The sequence below is a fragment of the Paramormyrops kingsleyae genome, chromosome 14 (genome assembly GCF_048594095.1).
Source record: "Paramormyrops kingsleyae isolate MSU_618 chromosome 14, PKINGS_0.4, whole genome shotgun sequence".
Taxonomy (NCBI): domain Eukaryota; kingdom Metazoa; phylum Chordata; class Actinopteri; order Osteoglossiformes; family Mormyridae; genus Paramormyrops; species Paramormyrops kingsleyae.
In genome coordinates this window covers 14,358,836-14,378,875 of record NC_132810.1, presented here as the reverse complement: position 1 = coordinate 14,378,875, position 20,040 = coordinate 14,358,836, and the positions used below count along the sequence as shown (strand labels likewise).

General features: G+C 49.1%; 2 protein-coding genes across 7 annotated transcripts; both read left to right on the top strand.

Moving 5' to 3' along the window:
• Nucleotides 1-322: 322 nt before the first annotated feature.
• id3 (inhibitor of DNA binding 3) lies at nt 323-4,397 on the top strand. Its single transcript, XM_023842473.2, has 3 exons — nt 323-2,972; nt 3,366-3,434; nt 3,856-4,397. The coding sequence occupies exons 1-2, from the start codon at nt 2,670-2,672 to the stop codon at nt 3,417-3,419; spliced, it is 357 nt and encodes a 118-aa protein (XP_023698241.1). The 5' UTR covers nt 323-2,669; the 3' UTR covers nt 3,420-3,434; nt 3,856-4,397.
• A 3,580-nt stretch (nt 4,398-7,977) lies between these two features.
• Nucleotides 7,978-16,304, top strand: e2f2 (E2F transcription factor 2). Of its 6 annotated transcripts, none has more exons than XM_023842464.2 (8): nt 7,978-7,987; nt 9,507-9,783; nt 13,798-13,894; nt 14,292-14,511; nt 14,649-14,810; nt 14,940-15,054; nt 15,233-15,449; nt 15,572-16,304. In XM_023842464.2, the coding sequence occupies exons 1-8, from the start codon at nt 7,983-7,985 to the stop codon at nt 15,808-15,810; spliced, it is 1,332 nt and encodes a 443-aa protein (XP_023698232.2). In that variant the 5' UTR covers nt 7,978-7,982; the 3' UTR covers nt 15,811-16,304. The 6 variants fall into 6 exon arrangements, with proteins under 6 accessions (XP_023698232.2, XP_023698231.2, XP_023698237.2 ...); XM_023842463.2 differs by having other exon boundaries at nt 15,569-16,304; XM_023842469.2 differs by lacking the exon at nt 7,978-7,987 and adding an exon at nt 8,918-9,150 and having other exon boundaries at nt 15,569-16,304.
• The last annotated feature ends 3,736 nt before the right edge of the window (nt 16,305-20,040 follow it).

Sequence of the window (20,040 nt, the reverse complement as noted above, 5' to 3'; positions counted from 1 at the left end):
AAAGGGCGCCGGCAATGCGCTTATTCAGAGTATCGCTGCCTTTCCCACAAATCTGCGGGACTCCTGTGAATGTGAATGTGTGTGTGCGTCGGCTCCCTTTCAGAGCCGCGCCGGTGTGTGCGTCCCTGAGCGAAGACACCTCGTTATTCCACACTTTCATCTGTTGTTACCAGTCAAGAAATAGAGAGGCTTTGTTGACGACGGATTGAGGGAAAGCGCCTTGAAAGCCTTTCTCTGGAGTGGGGGGATTGAGGGCGGGGGCTGGGGTGAGGGGATGCTAATTATGCATGGCGATTGTTGATGGCTTGATTGTCTGCGTACAGCTGCACACAGAGCCGGGGGTGGAGGGAGGGATGGGGACGGAGGCAGACTCCCTGACGCCAGTCTCGAAACTCTCCCATCCCCTGGAAAAGAGCCGCGATTGTGCTGCGCTCTTTCCGACTGCAGGGCACCTGATCCCCGCCGCAGCCACAGCACCGCGGAGTGGCCAGCCACTGTGCATTGTGCAAGACAAGCCCATTTCATTATTTATTAGAAGCTCATTTATTTTAGTGGACCGGGACGCTGGTATTTTCGGGATGGTGTTTAGCTGTTCTCCTGCCGGTTTCTGCACACATCGTGTACCCCATAATCAGCAGCATGTCTCCCATCTCCCGGTTCCTAGCGGTCCGCATGTACTGAACCAGAAGGCACCGGCGATTCGACCATGGCTGCGCTATCGCCAGCGATAACTGGGCAATGTAACCCAGTACGATCGGAGAGAAATCTTCCTCCTTATCATATCTGAAGGCAGAGACCAAACAAAAGAAGCCGTACATTTGGTCGTGCGTTCCCACTTTTTATTACGCTCAAGTGTGAGACAAATCCTGCGTTATTAGTCGATATGATTGCATGAATCCCGCTTTCGCACTGAATATAACAGCCAGCTGTAAAACAATCACCAGCAGAGTAAAAAGAGAGCGAAGCAAATGCTGGCGTCCACATCTGTGCGCCCCTGAATTGGGGGGAGAGGGTTGATTGACAGGAGCGACCCTTACTGCGTTTAATGTCCACCGGGGCGGGCTCAGTGTCCGGAGTGACGGGCCCGGCGGGGCGGAGGTCCTGGCTGGTCAATGCGGGCCGCTTGCCAAAGGGACGCGCTGGAACGGCTGAATGGATGACGTCGGGAGCCTGGCGCCAGGCTGTCTGGGACTGGCGCGTTAGATCAACACAGCTGGGAAGGAATAGGACGCACAGCTGGCGGTGGGGCGCATTCCTCCACAAAAACAGGATTGTGAGAAAGGGGAAAATAAGACCAAATAGGAACAGAGGGGCGCGCTTTGATGTTGACTAAAAATGCATGTCATAAACTCAGCAATGAGTAATTTCCAAATCTGAAAATAGCATATCGGGTAGCCCACTCTCAACTTTTCTTGATATTCTGGTTTAATTTTAATTGTTATTTTCAAGGTGCAAGATAGAAATGGTTGCAGTATCAACGACCTGCATAACAGTGGATCGGGGCAAAGTCACGGGTTCCTGGCCCGCCGGACACGCCACGCGACTGCAGATGTTGACTAGAAACGGGCGAAAGAGCTTATTGTGTAACGCGGAGATAGTCACTGCTGCCTGGAAATCGATGCAAAAGTTTTCCCAGCCGCCACAGTGTATGCGTTCCCCCAAGATAAACTGAGAAAATCTAGCAGCATATAAAAATCAAAGCGCACGATCCTGCGTTTAAGCTGTTTGTCATTTTATTATGGAAAAAAGTTACCGTTGTTATCGCCCCGACAGTGTACCTGGAAAAGCCATTTGCGAGGGAGGAATTTAGAAATTACACCCCGAGGGAATGTCAGTGTAAACGATAGCAGTTAACGGCTTCAAACTGCAAGTAAAGGTATGACTATACGTGTCTCCATGACATTATCAAAACGAATACAAAATTAATTGACCGAGTCAAATTTACCCAGTTTACCAGAAAATGGTCTGGTTGGCTTGGAGCACAATTACTATTTTTGTACAGTGCTTAGTGGTTGACAACAGTGGGGGTCAATTATTTTTGACGTCAGGGTGTCTACTGGTCAAAAGAGAAAGAGGCTGGTGAACTGGGTGTCGTATTTTGCTTAAATTACATGCTTCTGTAAAACAAAATTACCGTTCGTCAGTCTCTACAAAGCATGGATCATAAGCACGTTTTAATTTTTAATTAATGAACTGAATAACACACAAACAAAAATGTATCCTCCAATTATTCTCTCTTGCAATTTTCCTGCTCGAAATTATGTTACTTAAACTCCCCACCGAGTAGAAGACTTTCTCTGGTATTACTTCCTCATTCTTTGAATTACGCCTGTGATTGACATCTAATTACAACCAATCATAGAGAAGCGTTTTCAGCGACTCGACGCTGTCCTTGTGAGATTGCCCCTCTATTGGCTGGTTGGTGCATGAGGGTTTGTTTATTAGCAGGAGGGGGCGGGGAAACGTGCTTAAATATAACACCTCGGCATCATTTCGGCTGTTCAGTCTTCTAAATGTAACTGTGGTGCGGAAGGATAGATAATAGACTATATACAGGCAGAGCGATTCTATTATTAGACAGACATCACACATTTGTAGCTTTCACTTTCACCAAAGTTTCAAACCGCTTGACCCACGTAGCAGCCGCGCTCCTAGTTTCCGGAATAAAGATGAAGGCTGTCAGTCCGATGCGGTCCGTCCGGAGCTGCTACGAGGCGGTGTGCTGCATCTCCGATCAGAGCTTGGGCATCTCCCGGACCAAGGCTGCCGTGGAGGAGCCTTTAGGCGCGCTGTGCGACATGAACGACTGCTACTCGAAGCTGAAGGCGCTGGTACCCAGCATCCCGCAGAACAGGAGCGTCAGCCAGGTGGAGATCCTGCAGCATGTCATCGACTACATCTTCGACCTGCAGATCGCCCTGGAGGGCGAGGCGGCCGTCAGCCCGACGCCCGGCGTGCTGCTGTCACTCAAGGTAAGGCTGCCTACTCTCATTGACAGCGGCTGGTAAAAGCCTAAGATCCGGGAACCACGTTATTCCATAATCATCTGCTGACTCGCCCACATTGCGTGTGAAATAAAAAAAATAAAAAATAAAATGTATGATTGCACTGGTTCACTATGCAGCATATCTATATCGTGTGTATATAATTATGTATTTTTATACTGCGCAGCACTGGTTGAGACGCCACACGGAGCTTCGTTATACATGTGCAATGACAAACATTCTGTTAGATTCACATTCCGAGTCTGATTTCGGGGGTCGTCGCACATTGCTGGGGGGCACACAGTGAGAGTACTGTGGGACGCCCCAGGTGTTCCACCGTATCTCGCGCTTTTTTCTACAGATGTCTCCTTTTTATTCTAGGCTTCGGACATAACGTGCAGTTTTGCTAAAGAAGACGGTGGATTGTGCCACTAGCAGGTGGCTGACACGGTGGGTACCGACGTGAAACCCGTTACCCTTTCAAAAGTTTAAAAATGGTGTAGATGTAGACAAAGTGACAACTGATCCAGGAGAAGTCTAATGACGCTAAGAATATCCCGAACCGGAGCTGTATTTATCCTTAAGTCCATCCGACCTACCGGCTTGTGCCGAGTTTAATTTCCTTTTGGACCGGTTTTTAAATGCTCCTACCCACCCTCACCGCGACCGCATGCTCCGGTAGCTGCCAATTAGCACGCATTTAATGTGCGCTAGGCGCTTTATCGCTATCAGCTGGAGATGAAGCGGAGTTCCCCCAGGCGCCAGTCAGTCTGCGGAGCCGCCGCTGGAGCCGCCTGTAGGGACAGAAAGGCGAGCAACTGATTTTTTTTTCTTTTTCCCCTTCTTTCTTTCTCTCCTATTCACTTTGCAGGTGCGGGAAACACATGGGCCCACTTCACTTTGGGCAAGAACGGGAAGGAGGGGTGGGGTAGTTATTTTCAAGGACTTGGGGGGGTGGTGGGGAAAGTGGGATGTCATGACAGAAGATTAACCTCAGGTCCTCGACGCTCATTCATTTCCAGGCTGCGAGAGGCTTAAACACACCAAAGTACAAAGACATGAGGACAGTGTCTCCATTGTTACAGTCTGTTCATTCAACTTTCCTTGAATTTGAACCCAAATGATTTGGACATATTATATCACAATCTCTCCGTACTCTTCCTTTCGCTCCCCTTTTCCATTACGGTGGGTTTCCTAAAGCTCTTGAGAAATGTTTGGGATGTATCTAGCTAACAGTGGGTTTTGTACAGACTTGGGGGTGGGGGGAGTAGAACTCTATAATAGAGTCAATTTGTGAATGTTTGTAGGGATTGTGGATTTCTACAAACAACGTTACTGAGTTTTATAAACTTTTATAAAAACGTGTTTTTATATGTACCTTTTCTACATGCTGAAATAAACTGATTATGTACATGCTGTGTGCTAACTGCTCGATTTGTGGGGCTCTCGAGGGCCGGGCGGCCGGTTGTGCAGACTGGGCCCTGGGCCCCAGGACACCCTGCTATGACTTCAGCTTTTGACAGGAAAGTGAAGTGCTTTAGCGCCCAATGGAGTCAGAAACAGGGCAGCTGTGTTGGAGATGAAACAAATCTGAGATGTTGGCTGTCGCCATCTTGAAATGAGTTTGTCTAGCTGGGGATCTACCTCGGATGCACAGCTGCCTACGCACCCTCCATGGTAGGCTAAATTAAAGGGCGTAATGGCTCATAAAAAAGACATTTATTGTAGATTTGAATGGATTTTAAAGCAAATATGCCTGCAACTGGAGAAAGTTTCTCAAACAAAGAAAATTACTACCTTGTTCAAGGGTACAAGTGCAGCCTTGTTTTACACCGATTTGAAGTGGACCCCCCCCCCTCTGCTACGGCAGGGTGGCGTGATGGCTGCGCAGATCCCCCCTGTCTGCTACGGCAGGGTGGCGTGATGGCTGCGCAGTGTGCGGTTTGCTCCTCTGTCTGCAGACCTGTTTACAAGTCGCTGATCAGACTGAAGCCGCATGGGGGTTAGGGTGGGGGGTGTTTGCTAATGTTTGAATGCTCTTGGATGTCTGTGCTTGCTGGACAAACCCATAATCCCCTTGTACTTAGCTTCTGCTGTGTGGGTTTTCATCCAGCCCAAGTGGCTTTGTGAGGGCCCTGCACCTGCAAGCTAGCGCCCCCATCAGGGTGGGCAGCCAGCTGTCTGAACACAAAGCCACAGGTAACTTTTAATATTACTCATGTGCTATATAGAGCGTTCCCAGAAACGGCTGTGAGAGGCAGGTGTTAGTCACATGTCTTTTTATGTACTGAGGTTAAAACTCACGCCATCGGTGTGGCTTCGGCGTGATGCTGAGCGCGACGCCGTCAGAATCCGCATGGGTCACTTACTCATTCTCACACCTGTTATTTCACAGCAGTGTACACAAGTGCCTTCAAGTGACGAGCTTCTCACAGGTCACGGCGAATCAGAGAGCGGGTGCTGAGGCTGTGTCTGCAGTCAAGTGAAGTTTTCCTGATTTTTTTTTCTGAAGTGGTTTTTCTGCTTGAGTACCCAGAAGGGGCTATTTGATGGCTGCTCTCCAGTGCCTCTATTTATACCACCAGGCGGTGAGGCGTGTTTATGAGAGCAGCTCAGTTTGCACACCGGGGGCAGGCAGCCGAAAACATCTGCCCTCTGGCCTGCTGCTCTTCTCTCACACCTTCTTGGCCTCATCTTTTCTGTCTTCATCTATGGCTTTTTTTCCCCCTCAAAAGCCAGTTTGTGTGACACTTGGCTGTCACTGAGCCGTCTCCTAAATGCAACCTCAGTGAACAGGCAGTTCCCAGCGTTTCATTCATTTTCACTAGGGAAGCGTCATGTTAGAACGGCCATCCATGTTCCCAAACACTTAGAGGAACTGGGTTCAGGGTACGCTAAACAAAATCTACCTTCCTCGGTGGGACCACTTCCACTGTGACCTGTCCATGTGACCTGCCCATGTGCTCTCAAAGGTCACCATCTTTCATGGCTACAGGCTTCTCCTTGAGCTGGCAGCTCTGTTTTTCCTGTTGGCCAATCTTCTCCAAACACTCAGCTTCATCTCTACAAGTCTGTGACTGCACAAGAGAGGATTTGATGTGACCCATTCCGTGGATTTGCTCTGAGCACCACAGCTGAGCAAAGCAGGCTTTCATCATGCATGCACAATAACAGTGAAGATATTCTAAGATTCTAGTAGAAAGGCCAAAAAATCATAGCAGGGACACAATTTGTCTGTTCATGCTGCGGGGGCTTCGCTCAGCAAACTTCTGATTACTCCTCTTGCATACTAGCAATAAGGCTAGAAGAATTTGTCAAGATAACACAATGTTCCCATAAGATTACTGTGATGGTACGGCAGTCTCTATGCACCTCTGCTGAATCTACTGGAGAAAAAAAAAAAACAAATGTGTTGGCTGGTAAAAAAAAATCTGTACATTGATTGAGAATGATCTTCAGGTACAGCTCTGGAATTTAAAACACTTTCCAGTGAGAGCTGAATAAACAAGAGTAAAACTGCATCCAGTTTAATTTGTGCGCTATGGTAGCATTGCCAAGCTGGGAAGGAGCCATCTTTACAGAATCTCCTAGGTCTCCGTCCCGCAGCTTTGGGGATCGTGGCTACACAGCCCACCTGTGCTGTTCAGGGGGGAGTTTCTCTCCCTGATGCAGGTGTCGGCTGGCGCCGGCCAGTCTGCTCCCCCCCCCCCCTTCTCAAATCTCTCCCACACGATCAGCTACACATAATCTACTGGGCCGTTCTGGCCTGCACTCCCCGCTCCTAGCTACCCCTACCGCCAAGATAGCAGTTACAAATTTTGAGAATTTTTGGGTGACTTTTATCACAGACACAGTCACCACCTGTAACCACTACAGTTCAACAGTTTTTCAGCTTCAGCTGTCTGTTCGGGCTACCATTCAGGGTAACTGATTTTCTTTGGTAAGCTCTTTCGTTCACATGACTTCTGCTCGTAAATCCTGAATAGCACCTCGTAAACGTGATGCTGACCAACGCGCTTCACCCCAGTGCAGCAGTTCAGTTTGATGAAATAGGCTCATATCGGTTTACATTTAGTACATTATTCACGTCTTTCTACCCTCAACAAAATGCAGATGGCCAGGGAAAATTGTGTTTTACTTTCAGCACGTTTAACTACCTATTGCGCCGTCTTGTGTAATTTTTTTGTTTGCAAAAATGTTAACCATGAGTCGGACACTTAATCTTACGCTTAAAGGAGGGATTCCCTTAGTTTCTGATGAGGATAATGGATGGATTAATGGGCGGACTAACGGCACACACGTATTTTTTGTGCGTTTATATAAATGTAATCGGGTTATTTGTAAAAATAAATAAAGTATATCGTAACCCAGTTAACAGAATAATAAGTCGACCTCTCTGTTGGGCCCTTAAAATGTAGGCAATTCCTCCGTTAAAATATATAATCTAAAATGGGTAAAATGGTCAAATCAAATTAGTTTCACGTCTGTAACAGATGTGTCACATCCATTTGCTTTACTAGTGCACCACCTAGTGGTCACTTTACGAAGCCTCAGTAACCGATTTATTCGTGTCTTCGATGGCAAAAATCATTTCCATATTGTCAGGTAAAAAGGTGACAAAGTGCGGTATATCCCTGGTTACAAATGGCCATCGTAAACAAGTAAAGATTTTACCTTCACTAGAAGAAAATTCCCAGGAAATTCAGCTTTCTATTTCACACACGACTAAGTGATCAATAAGCAAAAAAACTAGTAATATAACTGCTAGTAATACATCGGTTTTAAATGCCCCGGAAAACAATTTTAAACAGGCAATATAAATGTAACATTTATATTCATCCATTTTCCGACTGGTTATCCCGGACAGGGTAACCAGGGGCTGAGGGCGGCCATCTGGAGTCCATCCCACACAGCATAAGGCACAAAGCAGGAAAGGACCTTTGATGGGATGCCGGTCAAAATGCTGACGTCAGCACTGAAAATCAATGAACTATTAAGATGAGGTCTGTTGTCATTCACGATAAGGTGCAGTTGAAGGTTTGATTTTGTACTTACCGTTGCATTAAGAACCGTTCGAAGTAAAATTTTGAGATGACTGAAACGTGTAATAAAGCAACACGTAATTGAGAATTGAGCGGGTGCCATTTTACAATAAGGCTACCCATTTAATAAAGAGTTTATGAATGGTTTATAATCTGGTTATTAATTAGGTTGGAACAGTTTGTAAATTATTAATAAGCAATTTTAAACAAGTTATAACAGTTTTCTTTTTATTAATGAGTTACTACCATTTACAAGTGGTACCATTGTGCGTTACTTGTCGCTGAAACAGGGTTTTAAGTGGTGTAAGAGGTTCGCATTCCTGACATTTTGTTATCCATGTGTAACAAGTACATTGTTCTAATCATTCATCCGCATCTGGTATAAACTGCATATATAAAAAGAGATGTGCAACGCTTAAGTAAAACCAAGAGTACTAAACAATGCTAAAATGTTTTATTCCGTGCTTATATATAGTACATTTAGTCTCTACAGAGTCAAACACACAGCATTCCTCTGGGAAGTGCTACAGCTATGAAGGATTACCACATTCTGCCAAATGGCGGGGCACCATTTTGCTGGGCAAATGAATGCAATTGTTCATCCATCCATCCTACAACCGCTTACCCAGGTCAGGATCCCGGGAAAAAAAATGAACAGCGTTATCTATGTTACAGTGACGCACGTTAGTTGAACCCCGTTTTACAGATTTTAAAGCGGTACAAAATCCCGCTACTCTTCCAAGCAAGAACATTTAGCCTTCCTGGGCGTCTGTTATATATAATAAAGTCGCTGCCATGTAAATTATACATGTCTCCGAGGTGCACGCCCCACTATTTCATGGTAAGCCACGCCTCCCCCCCAACTGCTTTATGCAAGTATTCGCAGTTGAACGGAGGCGCTGTGCTGTTAGCCAATCAGAGCGCGCCTCTGACCGCGGGAAATCCAAATTTCGCGGGACGAAGTTTGGCGCTAAAACAGAGGCTCTGAGATCTGCTGGCGGTCCTAGGAGCAGTGATCGCTACGGGGGGCGGGGGAGAAAGCAAACGTTTCCCGCGAACATCTTAACAAGATATTTTTTTTCCCTATTCGAGTCTCTCCCGCAGGATTTCCTCAATTTGGACATGTGTGTATTGGTGCGGTTCGCTGCGGTTCCATAGAGGACATATTTGTAGTACTGGGCTGACGGGGACACTGGCTAAAGGCTGTTGTATTTTATCGAGATATTATCTGAAGGCAAGTAAGGAGTAAAATATCAGCGCGCTTGACATACATTTGTTTGCAAGCATCAGATTGTATTACTTCTCTGATTCGGGGCTTTTAGTATTATCGTTATTGTAATTAATTGGCATTTTTTTTTTTACATGTTTCATGTAGCCATTGTTGTCTTCTAGCTAGCCCGGCCGTATTGCAGTGGAAATGCTTCGGGGATACTCTGGGTAATGGCTCTGTATCTTTCTGACAGTGTATCTCTTCCGTCAGTCGCTGGAAGAGGATGATGCGGATATGCAGGGGGGTTTCTCCCGCTGCGGCGAGACCTAACGCCGGGCACTCGGGTCTTCAGAGGAAGGTCGTCCCTGGAGGGAAAACGGAGATATTCGGCAGCGCACTTTGTAGCCCGCCGATCAGCGCCGTGCCGGTCGCTTATTTCACCCAGATCTGCAGCTCGTCCGGCGCCGACCAGAGGAACGGTTACCCCTGCGCGACCCCCCACGGACCCGATGTGAAGCCCGTCAGATCGGCCTCCGGGAGACTTCCGGTACAGTGATCGCCGGCTTGTGACTAAATGGGTTTTTAAGCACTTTAAATGTGCGTGAGCTGGGATGTAGTGCACGTGCTCCCGGACACTGCGGCCATTTAGAGCGTCCATCGTCTGCTGTATGAGGGCTTTTTCACCTTTATTAAGGTATGTTGTAATGACGGTGCCCCTGTTGGATTTCTGAAACTGTCGGAGGTTTTCTGCTTGAAGTAGTGGGGGCGGCCGTCGCGCTTCCCTTCAGGAGCCGTGCGTCGCCCGGAGCTGGCCGGGGGGTTCTGGCGGGGGCCCTAGACGCTGCGACCGCACACCAGCTGCTGCAGGCGGCCTGGGGTCTGGGGCGGCTGGTCCTCACAGGAGGGTGGGGGGTTGGGGTGCCTGAATACAAAGTGAATTTGGGTACATGGGCGGGGGGGTGTTAACGTCCTTTGCCCGGCTGCTGTCTTAACGCAAGCTGCATTTACACGGTCTCTTGTCGAGCTGGGCGGAGATGCTGCCTCTCACAGGATCTCTTCTGCTCCGTCCAGCCATTAATTCCCGCGTTTGTTCTGCTGGAGCAGGAATATGCCGGCTGCCCCGGGCCGCATCTGCCTATTAACTTTCCCACTGCCTGTTTTCACTGCCGTTTGGGGCTGTCCTCCTCCTCCCTGGGTCATTTTATCATGTTCCTGTCAGCACGGAGGTCCCGGCCCTGGCTGGGGTCAGCTGGCTGTGTCTGTCGAAGCAGTCAGCTGCAGGGGGTGGGGGGCAGTGACAGGTGGCAGGAATGTGTTGCTTGTTATGCACTTTTCCATGAAAGTGACGTTTCAGTTCCAGGGGAAACGTTCAGATTCTCCAGTACTGACTAGAACCTGAAGGTTCTGGTTAGTCCTGAGGTGGAGGAGGAGGGGGAGGGGGGGGGGGGTGGTTATAGATTACATGTGTCCTTTTGGGGGCCAAGGCTGCCCCAACCGGCAGACCAGAGTGGGGGGGGCAAACCTCCCCAGGGGGCCCTAGACTGCAGGCCCTTTCCACAAGTCCCTTCAATCTGTCACTTTATGTTCTGTATTCAAATTGTGCAAATTAATTAATATTCAGATTGAGTCCATTGTTGCATGACTAACTGAGGAATGCTAACAGACGTAGTTTTCTACGCCATAAAACCTCTTGCTGCAGTGATCTGAAACCAGGGTGGTCTGGATTGCGTACAGTGTAGTTTCTGGAATTAACTCTTGTGAAACAGGGTTGTGACACCGTCGGTCCATGCTCCACCCTACTCAGTGATGGAGGGTGGCGCTTTGGCTGAAGATGCTCCTTGTCTGTTTTTTTCTGAGCCTTTGTGCTTGCTGTCATTGCTAGACCGTGATCAGGTGATGTGGCGTTACTATGGTAATCTGCACACGCCCACAGGCCTTGAGACTTCTGTATGGTTAGGGTGTTGGCGTTCTGGCCCCAGTAACGGAGTGATCTCCTGTGCATGTCCCTCAGAGCTGCGGGCCCACAGGGGGGTGCTGCTCCGTGTTCATCGGGAGCTCCGTTACCGCCGACGGCCGTGAAGAGGCCTCAGACTTGTCTCCTTAACCCTAATCCCCCCCCCCCCCCCACCACCACCCAGAAAACAGCCATAACCGCTACACCCACAGCAACCCCGTCAGACTGGATTCACTGGAACGACGGCAACGTGCAGTCGGAAAATATTGGAACTGAGGGTGGAACAGCAGCTGAGGCGTGTTTCTGCAGATTCCCGGTCACTGAACTAAAGAGCGTGTGTGTGTGTGTGTGTGTGTGTGAGTAAATGGGTTTTTAAACAGTAAGTGTGCATGAGCTGGGATGTAGTGCACGTGCTCCCAGACACTGTGGCCATTTAGCGCGTCCATCGTCTGCTGTATGAAAGCGGGGGGGTGAGGAATCGGTCACCCCCTGCGGCCCCGAACAGGTGCCCCCCGCACTGAGGATCCTATTGCTGTGAACACAACACAGGGCTGGTTGGGGAGTGGGGTGGGTAACATATAATATATATCCACACCCTCTGATTATTGTGTTCCTGTGGGGTGGGGGTTTACAGTAGTGGTATTGTTTCAGTTTTTTTATATTTAAGAAGAAGGAAAAAAACATCACCTATTACTTTATTTTTCCATGTAATAACTCCATTCAGAGAAATGGCAGTGTGACCAATCAAGGAGATAAAACTTTAAAATTAAAAATGCTTCCTAGCTTTGACTTGTAGGTGCTTTGTCTGATCTTTTTCCATTAAATTCAAATGATATAATATTAAATGTAAAAATAACAAGTGTTATTTTCTTTGGGGTGAGGTTCATGGTAAAAAGATAAGCATGTCAACAGCCCACAGCAAGGGCACTGCTGCCAAATTGTATCTTTATAAAGGAAAATTATTATATTTGACAAGAACATATATGACGTTAAGCGTGTCACTGATGGAAAGTGCCCACAAACGATCGCAGCACAGTGAGTCTATAGCAGGGGTACCCAATCTTATCCGCTAAGGGCCGGTGTGTATGCGGGTTTTCGCTGCAACTCCGTAATTAGATTACTAATTAGAGGACTGATTGGCTGAGGAGTCCTCACACCTGGGTTTGGACAGCTGACCTACAGGTTATCCCAAAAACCTTTGCGGATAAGATTGGATACCCCTGGTCGATAGAGATAATAAGTATTATAATCTGCAGAACCCAGGAGAGCAGAGAATGTTTCTGATGCAGCTGTCCCACATAAAGGGGCATCTCTTAAAATGAGATGCTCTTTTTAACAGTCGCTGTCGGTTTAATACTAGCGGCAGCGCAGCTACGAAACCAGCGGTTCGCATGATGCTCAGGGTTACATGCTGAAGAAACGTGCACATCCCGCGGCAAACATCACAGAGTTATGATATTTGCGATTAACATAAATACACGAATACACATATTAATCGACACCATGTAATAATCCGCGCGGTGCGGTAAAAGCACGCCGGCTGCCGATGGGCTCCACGCCTTCACGTTGTGCCAGCCGACAGCAGGGGGGATCACCGCTCACGTGACATGCGACTGAGACGACGTTGATCACGCTTGAAGTTTGTGGCACCCTTTAGCCAGGAGGAGAGTAATTTGCGCCGTCTGCTGTTGTACAATAAAATTTAAATTCTAACCCTTGGAAATAAGACCCATAAGCCCTAGTTGTTCCAGATGCATTTTTTTATTTTGGGAAAAAACATCCCCTTATACCCACACCAATATGTATATGAAAATGACAGGCATATCGCAATACGTGATGCCCGTTCACAAGGAGAAGGAGCTGTGTGATTGAATGGGCTGGGTGTGTGGCCTGTAGCAGTGAGTGGGGGGAGTGGGAGTGGCCTGTGGCAGTGAGTAGGGGTGTGTGGGTGTGGCCTGTGGCAGTGAGTAGGGGTGTGTGGGTGTGGCCTGTGGCAGTGAGTAGGGGTGTGTGGGTGTGGCCTGTGGCAGTGAGTAGGGGTGTGTGGGTGTGGCCTGTAGCGGTGAGTAGGGGTGTGTGGGTGTGGCCTGTAGCAGTGAGTGGGGGGAGTGGCCTGTGAAAGTGAGTAGGTGTGACAGGAGGTGTGGCCTGCCAGTGAATGGGAGGGCAGTGGGTGTGGCCTAGGTCCTTTCTGACTGGGAGGGTGGCAGTGGGTGGAGATCATTCATATAAATTTGAATATCGTGACTATTATGATATTGCCTAAACACTTGATTTCTTGCAGTTATGATGCAATATTTTTAAACAAAATCCTTGAAAGTTTGAATCTTTTTTTGGCAGTTTATCATTATACCTGTCTCATCGAAATCAAACCAAAAACCGTTAGTCATATTTTACCGTTAATGACATGGTTTTGGGAATATTGCGATGAATATTGATTTTGTGAAAATCTCCGAAAATCTTGTAATATAATTTCTAGGGCGTGTTTCTCAGCCCTGGTTGCCGCCTTAGCATGGAGGAGGTATGTCCAGAGCCCTAAACCTGCCGCTCTTTGGGTGCAGAGAGCTTGAGACCCCATTACCATTTGCTCCCTCCCCCCCCACTCAGGCCAAGAGGAAGCTGGACTTGGAAGATCCCCCATATCTCCCTGACTACCGCACCCCCAAAGGAAAGGGGGCTGCAGTCAGGCTCTCTAGCCCCAAGAGTGAGTATCCGTGCTGGGGGGGAGGGTGGCTGGAGTGGGCAGTGAATCCCTGTGACAGCAGACGACGTCGTTCTAACACTGTTCACACTCCACAGCTGCACTAGGAGAGGCATCCTGTGTCTCTTAGCTGAGCCCCCAAGCAGACGGACACAGACACGCAGACACAGACACGCAGACACAGACATGCAGACACAGACATGCAGACAGATGCAGACACAGATGCAGACACAGACAGGCAGACACACGCAGACAGGCAGACACACGCAGACAGGCAGACACACGCAGACAGGCTCGGTTCGCTTTAATGCTCGTGGATCGGTGTTCTGCAGCCGCCCGTTGTGCTGATTAGTGAGCTGGTCCAGCTCCCATGTTCGGCCATCTCTGTGTCAAAACGCAGCCTCCAAGTCCCCGAGCGAGCGCACGCGGTACGACACCTCCCTGGGCCTCCTCACCAAGAAGTTTGTGGGACTGCTGAGCGAGTCATCGGATGGCGTGCTGGACCTCAACTGGGCCACCGAGGTGCTGGAGGTGCAGAAGAGGCGCATCTATGATATCACCAACGTGCTGGAGGGCGTGCAGCTCATCCGCAAAAAGTCCAAGAACAACATCCAGTGGCTGTGAGTGCATCAGCGGATTCGGGGACCACGGCATCGACGGGGGCTGGGGGGGCTGCGGGGGCCGGGGGCCAGGCGCCGGTTTGAGGGTCTGCGGGGGCCGGACGCCGGTTTGATGGCCGGCGCCTCTCCGTCCGCAGGGTCGGGAGGGCCTTCGAGGGCTTGGCCGGCGGCTCGGATCAGGCGCGGACCCTCAGGAGGGAGCTCAGCGAGCTGGAGAGAGCGGAGGAGGTCCTGGACCAGCTCATCCAGAGCAGCTCCACCCAGCTGAGCCAGCTGACTGAGAGTAAAGACAGCCAACAATATCCTTCCAGCGCTTATTAAGCCTGTGGGGGGGGTCTCGCCATTCCTGATGCACCGCGAAGGTGTCAGTAAAGCTCATATGTGATCCTCTCCTGTCACAACACACACTGTCCTTAACCGCTTTGCATGCTGGGATATGTCACCTACCAAGACATCCGCTCTATCGCCAGCTTGCAAGATCAGACAGTCATCGCCATCAAGGCTCCGTCCGAGACCAAGCTGGAGGTTCCGGCATCTTCGGGGGTCCGTCTGTCCGTCCGTCTGTCTGTCCGTCTGTCTGTCCGTCTGTCTGTCCGTCTGTCTGTCTGTCTGTCTGTGAATTCAGCAGCACTTCCGTGTCCTGTGTGCAGCATGTCCGTTTGTGTGAGGCTCTGTGCTACCTTCATGATGGTTGACCCCCCCTGGTATCGTGCACCCTCAGGATTCCCTGCAGATCCACCTGAAGAGCAGAAATGGCCCCATCGAGGTCTATCTGTGTCCAGAGGAGGAGCTCGATGACAGCAGTCCCGTTAAAGGCCCCGCCCCTGAGTCATGTGGTCCCGCCCCTGAGTCATGTGGCCCCGCCCCTGAGTCATGTGGTCCCACCCCTGAGTCATGTGGCCCCGCCCCTCCTTCCATCAAGCAGGAGCCTGCTGAAGGTGGGCCTGGGACAGGGGAACTCCCTGTTGTACCTCGGGGATGATGGCTGCCCTTTTACTGACTGTGAATAAATACCTTGATAAAGTGAGACACCTGCTCTCTCCTTCCCCAATAACAGCAGAGATGCCAGCCATCACCTCCGGAGGCCCCCTGCTGGATGTCGAGGGCATCCTGGGATTGCCCCCCAGCCTGCTGCAGACGACGGAGGACCAGCTCCCCGGCTCCGCGGAGCCTGCCGGCCCCTTTGTCAGCTTCACCCCCCCTCTGGACCATGATGACTATCTGTGGGGGCTGGAGGACGGCGAGGGGGTGTCTGACTTCTTTGATACCTACGATTTAGGCGACCTCCTCAGAAGCTGAGGCCAGCGTAGTGGGCCGGGGGGGCCACAGTGGTGCTATGGGGTGGGGGTGAGGGATCAGGACAGGAACCCCCCCCCAGCCGTGCTTAGTTCTCCTAATTGATGTTACGTGGGCTAATTGGCGGTGTGTGTGTGTGTGTTTTTTTTTTTTTCTCCTTGGGTTTATAATTAAATAATTGGCTAGTGATTTTCTTAAAGGGTGGGGCTTATGGCACTGAAGCCAGGTCAGCGGTCTAAAATGGGCAGGTCCAAGGTTTACATTATGTTGGGGGTGTCTTAGATATTTCACACTCCTCAACACCTCCTTGGCTGGTTGCAGGGTCTCTCTTTGGACTTGATGCCTGGTGCCCCCCTCCTCAAAAAAAAAAGGAACCTTTTCTATCTTTGCAAAATGAAGTTCTATGTGGAGTTTGCTAAAAGTGAAATGACTTGATCCTGGGTAAGCAGGGACAGTCCTCCTCAGGTCTGCATTCTTCCCCAGAGGGTAGGGGGTGTTTGGGGGAGTGTGGGAGGGTGGGGGGGTGCTGAGATCAAACACTCAGGAATTTGTATCTTGCCAAAGCCAATGTCTGTACTTGCCTCCACCACTAGAGGGAGACATGGCAGCACAGAGCTGCCAGTCTGACCAGGGTTATGTTTAGCTGTCAGAACAGCGCGTCGTGTTTCTGGTTTGGATCGTGCGCTTATGCCCACCTGGCTGGTTCTACCTCACAGCGCCACCTTCAGACTCAGCTCAGGGTGCAGACTGCAATCCTTGCTGGTTTCTGTTGATTTCTTAACGTGATTTGACTAAATTTAATAGCTATGATTTAATGAATTGGTATAAAATAATTAGAATATTTTAAAACCAATTTTGTGTTGGGAATGTCTGATAGCAATGTTTAGGGAATGTGTAAAGGTCCGTAAGTTATTGCGTCGTAAGTTTCCTTGTGATTTTTAAATATGAATAATTTAGTGAAGTGTAACTTGATGATCCTTATTAGTTAAGGAGTTAGAATATTCACTCAGTGAAATACCAGTTCATGTCAAAAGGAAGGATCACTTTACATTATTGATATTTGGTTATTGGACAGAGATGAGTTGTTAAAAGAATTAGTGTGATGCATGACTGGGGGGTCTCCAGTGGGACTGAGCTCCTGTGGAACATTCCGGGTGGGTGTCCTTGGTCCAGGAGTCGTGAGAGGCACGTGGCTGTCCCACGGGCTTCGTCACCCCCAAGTGGCAGCTATGCTGTTTTAAGTTTGAAGTAGTTTTAAGTTTGTTGTGGTTTTGGTGGGAATGGGAGTTTAGAAGTGATTTTCTGTAGTATGTTGCTTGCCCATTGTAGATATATTAGGGTATTGTGTGTGTGTGTGTGTGCGTGTATGTGTGTGTGGGTCTGAGCCTTGAGTTTCTTGACTGTACGTGATGCAGTGTCCACCTGTCTGGTGACATTCACACTTAATGTTTTAGTAATTACTGATGATGACCCCCCCCCCCCCCCCCAAGCAGTTGACACTGGGAATGTTCTAAGACTAGCATGAAAATACCCAGGCTTTAGGTTAGATCCAGGCACTGTGAGGTATTAATATGGCCGATGAGGTCAGAGCCGTGCCGCGCAGCCCGTCGCCTCGGTAACTGCGCTGCAGAACACTGGGGTCTTTGTGTGCAGCCCCTGCGAGCCCCGCGGCCCAAACGCCACTCACTTCCTGTTGGTTGAAGCCTCGCTGTGTTTCTCACTGGAGTGCTGCGGCTCCACGCTGAGCAAACTTGCAGGCTTGTTTGTGTGACTGCGTGTGGTGTTACTTTCAGATGGTAATTGTGGCGGGGGCAACTATTGTAGTTTTTTGTAATAAGCATTATTTTGTGATATTTTGTACAGAATTATTTATGAAGTGTTAGAATGTCTAAAATTGTCATTCATTTACTGCTAGAGTTTTAATGAGTGATTGTACCTATAAACGCAGCACTTACTCTTTGGGGATTGAAGATGATTATTTTGGAGTGATGTTGTAGCCTTTGAAGTGGAGTAATCCACAGACCACGGTCTACCCAGTACTCTGCTGGTCGTCTGTGTCTGTTTTCTGCATACAGAGTGTAAACAAGCAGAACAAATGGCTGTTTGACATGAATAAACCTTTAAAAGATCATTATGGGATCCATACTGATAAGGGTCACATAAGTTTTGCATTATATTCAGGGATTGACAAAACTGGTATTTGCAGTATAAAGGTTAAAATGTGTGGTAATTTCTTGTCATAACAGCACAAATTTGTCTGCGCCTCACTGTTAAGATGTTACTGGGCATTTTAACATTTGTACTGAGATTGTGTACTTGTGTCCATCCCTGAATATAGTGATGCATTTATTCATTAGCTCACTGTAGGATGTGCTGCCCTGTGGAGAAACTCCTGAACCTGGGTGGGAGTGTTCACATACTGCAAAGCCACGTCGCTCCAGTGAAGCTGGATCCCGCGGGGGGGGGGGGGGGGGCATCAGAAGGGCTCTCAACTCATCCAGATAAGAAGGGATGCATGGAGGAAAACTCATGGCTCACTCACTGTAAGAGAAGCAGTTGCCGTGGATACCCGCATGTACAGACCACTGTAAGCATGTCAAGTTCATGCTATGTGCAGTTTGTGTGTATTCTGCAGCATTTGACATGAACAGGCTTTCTCATTGCGCCCTTTCAGTGCTCCCAGCCTGCAGTTTAACGTCGTTTCCTCTTATCTTGTACCGTGAGCCATTTCTGCCACTGAAGCCTGGCCTGTGCTCGCTGGGCGTGACTCGACAAGCCCCAGCCTGTCGGCCGCTTCGGCCTCTGCCTTCCCTCACTGGGGGGTGATAAAGACAAAGGAATGGAGGAGTGGGGAGCAAAGGCCGTGCTCCACATAGCTGAGAAGCCTCCTGCCATTTCGGAGTTTGTTCAGCCATACGATCGTGTTGCTGGCTTCCAAAACAACTAGGATCCATTTAAGGTTCTGGACAGAGCCCAGTGGTAGAGCCCAGTGGATGTGCAGGGCACGGGGTTGGGCTCCTCTCTGATTTCCAGTCAGTTCGTGAAACACGTTCAAGACGTGCATCATTAGAGCCTGTCTGAATCAAGCCCGTGCTGTGAAGTCAGACCGCATGACGGGAAGCCAAGGAGTAAATAAGCTGCATCTCAGGTGCTTCTGCAAACAACAAAAACATGTTTTGTCATCACCTGAGTGGCAGTGGTGAATCACTCGTTCTGGGCGGAGGTGTAAACAAGCCTTCAAACCTGTGTTACAGATACAGAGGTAAAAACAGGAGTAGTGGATATTAGGGGGTATATGGTATCTGAGCAGAACTGTAATTTTCTCTTTGCCATCTCTGGCCCTGGGGCTCCTCTCCAGTGAGGCTCCCTGAAAGACCCCCCCCCCCCCCCGAAACGAATGACCGGCCAGCAAAAGCCATGTGTGCCTGTCAAAACTGCACCCAGTGCCTCCTCTGAGCTGATTGGTCAGCTGATGGCTAAATGTGTAAAATGAGGAGAAAGTGCTTGAAAACAGAAAAGGGGGTCGACAAAGACCCCTTGTTTCATGTTTGATGCCAAAAAGTAGTTTTTTTTGTAACTGAATGCTTATGTTAATAAAGAACTTCTGAATTTAAATTTGAAACTGCCCTGGGGAGGAGGGTGGATTGTGAGATTTTGGGTAAGCACAGTGGGACAATGAACTCTGCAAATGTTTTCTGAATGGCCCCCTTTCTCGGGCGCCCCTTCCCCGTGAGGCTGTGGGCTTGTTCTGGCCGCAGCACAATGGGCGGATTTTGGGGAGGGCGAGCCGATGAGCATAAAGGCCTCTTTGTCACGGCTGCCCTGTAGTCAGCCTGTGGTTTACACTGAGGGCCACCAAGGGCCAAGCAAACAATAAAGGGGGCCAATGCAATGCATTCAAAGAAAGAAAGAGTTAGTTTGTGTACAGCATCGCGTGGCCCCTTTGCCGATTGTGTCGTCAATAACTGCATATTTACTCCTGGCCTCCCACCTGTCAATGGTGCTATAGATGACAAAACTAACTTTTAAGACCCCCCCCCCCTCCCCCAAAGTGTTTCGTCATTCACACCTGGCTTCAATGAAGCCGCCGGCTTCGCTGTATGGTTTTCTGATTGGCCAGAAACAATGTTGACAACAACAGACCTTTGTGAGTTTGTAGAATCTTGTCAGACATAGCAGGTCTCCTGCAGGCCCAGGATCCCAACAAAAACACAGTGTTCTGCACGGTCTGGC